Genomic DNA, 8,597 nt, shown 5'->3' with positions numbered 1-8,597 from the left:
TAACTTTCAGAAACCTTTTTTATGTTTTTAATGCTACGTTCTGCATTTGCAATGTATTAAAAAAAATAATTTTGTTTTAATTTTTTTTTTTAAAGTTTTTTCTACATTTTTATTTTCTAAACAAATATTTATTTGGGGACAGTAACGTTTCATTTTGGGCAATACAGTTTAAAAAAAAATCCCGTATCTCTACTTCCGGTAGTCATTCCACCAATAGACAATCGAGGCTTAGTGACGCAACTTCCTGACCGGCAAGTTTGCGGGAAGTTTGTTCCGTAAACACTTAAGCCCTAAATCAACCGCGATCATTTATATTGCGGTAAGTATGTTTTGTTAACACCTTAAGAATATATATTTAGATGGTAAATCGGGACAGACAGCAAAAAAACGCCGTTATTTTGCGAAATATCGTAACAGTTTGACGGAACAAATCAAAACGAGGCAGTTAGTTAGCTAACCTCAAGCTAACCGGTCATCTAAAAATGCTCGACGCCGTTTGTCCATCAACAACAACTGTGTTTACTGCGTATTACGTTCAGATTGGTGATGCTGATTAGTTATTTGCTGCCTGGAGTTCGTGTTCGTGTTTTTTTTTTGGTAAATATTCCATGGATGGTTCGTGTTTGTTTTCTGGTTTTGTAAATGCGTCACATAAATAAACAAAGTTCCCACTTTATCCAAATAATGGATTTCTGCCATCAGATTTGAGGTTAACTTAAAGCGAGCAGTCTGCTGAAAGCTTCACTGCTGATTTTAAACCGATATATGTTAATAAAGTGGGACTTCTTACGTGTTAAGTTTTAATGAGTCTTCCGTCGAAAGAGCAAACAAATAATAATCTCCGTAATATTAATTCATCTGATTTCCAAATCTCAAAATTGCAATGCTATAATTGTACTTTTCACTTGAATACACATAATGTCTTTCTTTTTCTTTTTTTAAACTATTTTCAAACATGCAAATGACCAAAGTGAAACTATAATTGAAGCTTTAATGAATAAAAAATAAAAAATAAATACAATAATTTTTATTGTGTTGGTTCCAGGTTTTAAAAAATCCGAATTCTAAAATCTTTTTTTTTTGTTACTTTCTTCTCATAATCAAAAAAGGAGTTTCCTAGAAAATGATCCTTTTAATCTGATGAGTCGTATAAAACATAACATCTCAAATGTGTCTAAACATAGATTGTGTATCAAAATCATTGTTTTTGTAGGTTTTTTTTCTTCTGTTGGGTGAATCCTGTTAACCCCTCTGATCGCCCCCCCTCTCCCCCCCATGTCTCAGATGCCCCCTAAAGCCAAAGCGACCGGCAGAGCCAGAGCTCCTGCGAAGAGGAAGCTGGCCGAGGAGTTTCCCCCTGGAGAAGTTCTCACAGACACCGGGAAGAAATCCTGGAAGCTGGGAGCTCCGGTGGGCCAGGGGGGGTTCGGCCTGATTTATCTGGGTGAGAAAAGCTTTGCAGTTAGAGATGAATGTTTGACCCTTGTGACGCGACTGCCAGCATTTCCAGATGTGTTACGCAAACTGCTGTCCATCTCTTTCTTCATCCTCAGCGGATCAGAACTCTGACAAACCTGTTGGTAAAGAAGCGCCGTACGTCATCAAAGTGGTAAGGCTTTACAAGTCTGCTCATCTTTCCTGTCATCATCTCCACTGACTTGTGACTACGGGGGGCAGAACCTTTTCAGGGGCCGCCCCTAAACTCTGGAACCGTCTCCCTTTTTCCGTGAGGTCTGCCAGATCCTCATGAATTTAAATCTTTGTTAAAAGATTTTACATTAGGTTTTAACATCAGAGTGGATGACAATCAGGCCAGCTCTATTAGTGTTTCTATTAACGTGGATTTTACTGTTTTACTTTGGATCTCTGGTAGATGTTAAAGCGGTTTACCAATAAAGATTGATTGATTTGGTGTTTCTGACTTTTTGCAATACTATTCTGGAGCAGGAGAGTGTTTTCATTTTTCTGTGTGAGTTCGCTGTGATCCTGTGACTTCCAGGATCTTACATTCAAATCCAGAGCTGATGTGTCGTTTAAAAAAAACTACATTTTCTGCCACAGGAACCCAGCGAAAACGGGCCGCTGTTCTCCGAGCTGCATTTCTACATGAGAGCCGCCAAGCCCGATCTCAGTAAGTTGCAGCTTCACTCTTCGTCAGTACTCCTCGCCGTCACGGGAACCTCCAATCCGATGCAAACAAATAAAAGAATCAAACTTTCTTAATTAAAGAGAGGATGTTAGAGCGGAGGATAACAGCTGGCCTGAAGGGGGAACTGGGCTCTGGGGGCCACAGCTCTGCATTGAATATAATAACATTCCAAATGTCAATCCCCCCGACAATTAACTGCAGTATTACTAAGAAACCAAAGGCTCATCTTTTATTCATGTATTTGTCCCTGCAGCAGATTAACTGTTGGTCACGCTGGCCAGCGCTAAAAAACAAAAACAAACGTCTGTCTTCACAGTCCAGGATCTGGGCTCTCCAGTCTGTTCTGAGTCTTTGTTTCTTTGCTTGTCTTGCAGTCCAGACCTGGATGAAGACCCAGAAGTTGAAGCATTTGGGGGTTCCCCGTTATTGGGGCTCCGGTCTGCATGAGAAAGGAGGGAAAAGGTAAGACCGGGTTCCCCCGTCTTTGACTCTGGACTTGAGATCGGGAGGGTTTTCTTGTGGAACACACAGCAGAAACCTCCCTCTCTGCCCCTGGCAGGTATCGCTTCATGGTGATTGACAGACTCGGCACAGACCTGCAGAAGAAGTTTGAAGAATGTGGGAAGAGATTCCCCAGAAAACTGGTCCTGCAGCTCGGTCTCCGCCTGGTTGGTTGATGAGGAGAATGGTGTTCTATTAGCTTAAAACACATAGCACTGCATTGTGTCAAAACACAGAGTTTAGGGCTGCAGAAATCTCTGTTGCTTAACTCTAAACACAGATTCTAGAAAACTAAGTTTACTCCGAGCTTATATAATAATGCATCTTTAGTTGACCGTTTACCTCGCCTTTGCTCCTGCTCCTACACCTGGCTGTGGATCCTGCCTCTGGCTCATCTCTGGCTCGTCTCTGCTCTGTACCTGACCGTTTACCTCGTCTCTGCTCCTGCTCCTACACCTGGCTGTGGATCCTGCCTCTGGCTCATCTCTGGCTCGTCTCTGCTCTGTACCTGACCGTTTACCTCGTCTCTGCTCCTGCTCCTACACGTGGCTGTGGTTCCTGTCTCCGGCTCGACTCGCGCCTTTGACTGTCCCCACAACCACGGCTGGATGAAGCTCGTCTGCTGGACTTTTATATATGTAGTTGTAGATTTAGATAAGTTAATTCTTCTCTAAGATTTCTGGTAAATCGCCTGTCCGTCCTGGGGGAGGATCCCTCCTTCATGTGGGCACCCCTGAGGTTTCTTCGTTTTTTCCGGAATCCGGTTTTTTTGGGAGTTTTTCCTTACCGCGAAGGGCGGTCTAAGGGCAGGGATGCCAGTATAGCTTAGTCAGTTTGTTAGTTCATTTTAGTATTTTTCTATTGAACTCTTTGTATTCGTGATCCTTTTGATTTCATGTTTTACTTCGAAGCCCATCGAGACGACTGTTGTTGTGATTTTGGGCTATACAAATAAAATTGAATTGAATTGAATTGAATAGTTGTGGATCTGCCAAAACTTCCAGGTAGGGTTAAAAAACGAGAACAACAAACTTTAAAAACAGCGATTACTTGTATTCTCTTTTTACGTTCACCCAGCTACTCCGGTTTTCCCGGTTAGCCTTGAATGAAGATCTTTTAAAGCATTATGCCAATTGTTTAGCATGTAGAATTAAACATGTAAAACTTTGAAGCAGTTTCCTTCTCTGTGAAGTCTGACGCTGGGAAACCTGAACGAGACTTGAACACGCTACGACAGCTCCAGCTGCAGCTACAGCATCTCTGCTGCAGCTACAACAGCTCCAGCTGCAGCTACGACAGCTCCAGCCGCAGCTACAGCATCTCTGCTGCAGCTACAACAGCTCCAGCTGCAGCTACGACAGCTCCAGCTGCAGCTACGACAGCTCCAGCTGCAGCTACAGCATCTCTGCTGCAGCTACGACAGCTCCAGCTGCAGCTACGACAGCTCCAGCTGCAGCTACGACAGCTCCAGCTGCAGCTACAGCATCTCTGCTGCCATCTAGTGTTTGTTTGTCTATAGCAAGACAATAAACGAGATGTGGTTGAACTCTCCTGTGTGTTTTCAGCTGGACATTTTGGAGTTCATCCACGAGCATGAGTACGTGCACGCCGACGTCAAAGCGTCCAACCTCATGCTGAGCCACAGTGACCCCAACCAGGTCAGTTCATGTGGGGAAACCCCCGGCCTTCAGCTCTGCTGCTGGAAGCCGGGATGGATGAAGGTTTTGGTTGAAGCTCCCTCATTCCGCTTCATTAGACTCTATTCTAACCTGCTGTGTGTGGGTGTAGGTGTGTGTCTAAAGATTAGAAAGCAGCAGAGGTTTTTTTATTTTTGTATTATTTTTAGCAAACACAATTGGAACAGGCGCGGGTATTTAATTTGGAGATTAATAATGGATTGTTTGTGTTGTTTTTAAATGACACTATAAAAATGAGCCCTCAGGATTCTATGCTTAATTGTCCTCTGTTTTGTTTTTTTGTTTCTGTTGATGGACTGTAGCTGTGTCACTTATTTAAGCCAGAAAGAATCTAGACTGAGCAAAGATTTCGAGTCCAAAAAGAACTTGTGGTTCTGGAAGTTGTCCGTTCTTCTCGTTGATCACAGCGGGTTCATCTGGTTTCCCGGTTCTGCTGGCTGTGCAGGTTTATCTGGTAGATTACGGCCTGGCATACAGATACGCTCCTGATGGCGTCCTGAAAGAGTACAAGGAGGATCCCAAGAAATGCCACGATGGAACCATAGAGTTCACCAGCATCGATGCCCACAAAGGAGTCGGTGCGTACGAGTCCGCTCTGAAACTCAGATCCACTTACTGACTGTAATATGATTAAACTCATATCCTGAATGAAACCCAGCCGTGGAAATGAGCGAATCCAATCATTTTAGACACAATAAGATCAGGCCGAGGAGAAAATCTGACCTTTTTGGATGTAAACATCTCCTTTGCCAAAAGCCCAAATATAACTACAATGTGGAAAAAAGAGAGTTTATTTCTATGTTAAAGAAATATAAAACACGAAATGTAAAAACAGGATTGATGCTAAAGTTATACTTTTTGTTGCTGTTTTACATTTTGAGTTAAAACCGATTGTTGAGATTTTCTGGAATCACAGTCAAAGTGTTTTTCTAAACTCAGAAATGAAACAAAGACAGTCAATATTGTTAGTGCAGAAAGTCGAACCGGTTCTTGGAAAGCTCTCATTCACAATGGGCTGCACGATGTGAGGAAAACTCGCGATGTACGACATTAATGATCAACATTGCGATGATGACATAACTTTTGATGCATGTACAAATACCAAAACAACCAAAAACAGAAAATGCAACAATTTAATTTGAATAAGAGTCAAAATACCTTAATTTACACTCCAAATGACCCTCGTCTACATAAGAGGCAAACATCTAACATGAAGGCTCCGTCTGATTGGTCAAACGCATAAATGGATTTATTCAACTCATTAAACACTTCAAGCTGCCATCAGATTAAAGGTTCGGCATTTATTGTGATTTTCGCCGTATTTTGCGTTATGGACATCGCAATAACGACAAATTTGCGATTTATTGTACAGGCCTAGCTCAGAATCTTGTTACTCGTGCTCATGGTTCAGCTCCTCACGTCTTGGTTCGTCTGCAGCTCCTTGCAGGCGGGGCGACTTGGAGATCCTGTCCTACTGCATGGTTCAGTGGCTGTGCGGACGTCTGCCTTGGGAGGACAAGCTCCAAGACCCCGTCTACGTCAGAGACTCCAAGATCAGGTGGAGCGCCGGCGCCGCTTCACGCGGGGCGTCCCAGATGTCAACTGATCTGTGTTCAGGTGGAAGTAAACAGCTGCTCTCTGTGTGTTTTTTTTCTCCCACAGGAGTCAAGAAAACATCTCAGAGTTTATGTCCAAGTGTTTTTCCTCTCAAGAGAAACCCGGTAAGAGACGAACAATGCACGCCGGGGTGGGTTGGCACCTTCCTCCTGCTCAGACAGAGAAAAAAAACATCTTAGCTGTGAGCCAGAAGAAAACACTTTAACCTTATAAAAAGAACTGAAATGAAAACCAGACGTTAAATTCTGCTGATATGGTAGAAACAGTCAAATGGATCCACAGACGTCTTTGTTTGGGGCATTTGTCCTTAAAGTCCCACTCCCGTCATCTTTTCATCCATTTAAAATGTTTCAAACTAGAAATGAAACAAATGTTTAGAGCTGTTTGAAAAGGGCAACAAATACTCTCCTTGATGGGAATTGACTGTAATGGTCCTCATTCATATCAGCCAATGGGATTCAAGCAGTCGTTGATATAAGAGCTTCAATTAACTGAAGAAACTGTTCTGTCGGTTTATAATGATCAAAAATGAATTCCCTGATGCACACTTTGTTATTATTACATATATTTTCTCAGATATTATTCAAGTTTCAAATTTGCATTTCACAATAAAAGCATTAAAAAATATATCCTTATGTAATTATGAACTGTAGAGCAGCTGGGTCTTTGGCAGAGGTTAAAATCCTCCGACAAACGCTCAGCAGGCGTTAGCCCGAACTGCAGATGTCTGTTTTGACGTTTGTTTGGGGAAACGCGGCGTCGGCTCTTTAAACCTGAAGGAAGAGACGTCGGCCCGGCTTCCTTCCGCGTGGACGAGCAGCAGAGACGTTTGTGTGCAAACTGAGCCCGACCGGTCGCTGCAGCCAGAGTCCGCATCGGGATGACAGGCGAGGTCGGTTTGCTCAGGTCCAGCAGACAAACTGCATTTAGTTCACAGACGGCGAGCCAAGCGGGGCCTTATTTTGAAAGAAAACACGACGTGGGATTCATTATTCATTTGCTCCATGTTTTGGTCTAAAAATCCTCCTGTTGCAGATGAGATCCAGAGGTTCATGGAGGAGGTGAAGTCTCTGGGGTACAAGGACAAGCCTCGGTACGAGAAGCTGCGCTCCGTCCTGCAGAGCGGACTCAAGAGTTTGCAGCAGAAAGACGACGGGCAGCTGGAGTTCACCGCCGTCAGCGGAGCGGCGCCTGCTCCTGCTCCTGCCAAGGTCAGCACGTGTCCATCTGCTGGTACCAACGCAGAAACAGGAGCCGCTTCTCTGGACTCCATTCTGGTCTGGAGATGCTGAAGGCGGGAGGGGGCTCAATGCACCCTCAGAGTTAGAAGATTTCCTGCATTCTTGGGTCAAATTAAGATTTTGGAGAGCGATGAGATAACTTTGAGGACTTCTAAGATTTTCTTATGAGCTTTCTAAGTTCAGAACAGAGCTTCAAGCCTCTGATTAAAGTTCATCTTCATAGCAGCCCCACCAATCCTGCTTTCATTTTTGCTCTTTTGCTTCGTTCCTTTTTTTTTTTTTTGGTCTTGCTCCGGGTTTTCTGGGAGATTCCGTGGCGTTTCCTCCTGAAAGGTCAGCGGGCCTCTGCTCCGATTTTTGTTTGTAATTATCTCACCAATCTGTTCAGCTCAGCAGGCGCCGCGCCAACAGAACGACGGAAACAAGAGCAGAGGGAGGACGGCGCCGTCACACAGGGAGGGGGGGGAGGAGGGGGGGGGGGAAAGAATTCAGATTAGAGGATTTTCTTTGGATCCTTGCTGGTTCTGAAGAGTTTGGTCAAAGACCTTCATCTCATTTGTGCCACTGTTACTTTTTTCTCTCCAGAAGACAAGAAAGAGAAAGATGGCGGCAGATAAACCAGAGGAGGGGGGCTCTAACGACACCCCTATCAAGAAGACGAGAGAAGTGAAAAAGAAAGGTGGGTTAGCCCCTTTTGTAAAAGAAAAAAGAAAAAAGTTCTGATTCTGTAGCATCCGTTTACTTTCTCCTGCAGAGGTAAACGGAGTGAAGAAAAGCCCCAGAAAGCCTCCAGCATCCCGGAAAGTTCCCGCCAAGTCCAAACTGGTGGAGATGAGCACCCAGACGTCGCCGGGACTCGTCCAGAAATCCAGAGGCAGGAAGAAAGCCAACCCGTGAACTTTCCTCCGTTTTTTCTACCGTTCACGCTCCCGTCCTTCCTCTGCTTTTTACTCACAGCCAGTGTTTGTTTGTTTGTTGCCTTGAAGGAAGAGCTGTTGAAATAAATGGAAATAAAGTCACTCTCTTATTTAGAAAGAAATGTTTTCACATCAAACTGAAATCCTGAAGGACACAACAACAGATGCTGGGAATCAAACCATCAACCCGTCTGCAGACAGCTGCTTTACTGACGAGGAAAAAGCAAAACAATTGAGGAAAGAATATGAAGAAAGACGATGAAAAATGACCCAAAAACTCAACTAAATGGAAAGTACAACCGTCCAGGAAATGGACCGAGAAAACAGGACTGAAATAAAAATACAAAAAAAATAAGAAGGAAGCAATAAAATAAAAGATTTAAAAAAATGACAAACTAAATCCAAAAGATGAGATTAAAAAAAAGACGAAGAAAATAAAGTTTATGAACATTTTTAAAAGGATTAAAAATAGAAA

The 8,597-nt window shown here is 43.4% G+C and overlaps 1 protein-coding gene across 1 annotated transcript; it reads left to right on the top strand.

Moving 5' to 3' along the window:
- The first annotated feature begins 204 nt into the window (after positions 1 to 204).
- vrk1 (vaccinia related kinase 1) lies at positions 205 to 8,240 on the top strand. The gene is made up of 13 exons (XM_004082147.4): positions 205 to 319; positions 1,285 to 1,444; positions 1,554 to 1,609; positions 2,062 to 2,131; positions 2,524 to 2,611; positions 2,709 to 2,817; positions 4,216 to 4,308; positions 4,793 to 4,925; positions 5,785 to 5,905; positions 6,010 to 6,068; positions 7,000 to 7,175; positions 7,791 to 7,884; positions 7,960 to 8,240. Exons 2-13 carry the CDS (start codon positions 1,285 to 1,287, stop codon positions 8,100 to 8,102), a joined length of 1,302 nt encoding a protein of 433 aa, XP_004082195.1. The 5' UTR covers positions 205 to 319; the 3' UTR covers positions 8,103 to 8,240.
- Positions 8,241 to 8,597: the final 357 nt, after the last annotated feature.

This window comes from Oryzias latipes, chromosome 22 (genome assembly GCF_002234675.1).
Source record: "Oryzias latipes chromosome 22, ASM223467v1".
NCBI lineage: Eukaryota > Metazoa > Chordata > Actinopteri > Beloniformes > Adrianichthyidae > Oryzias > Oryzias latipes.
Note: the sequence above shows the minus strand (reverse complement) of the source record. Positions and strands in the feature narration are given on the sequence as shown.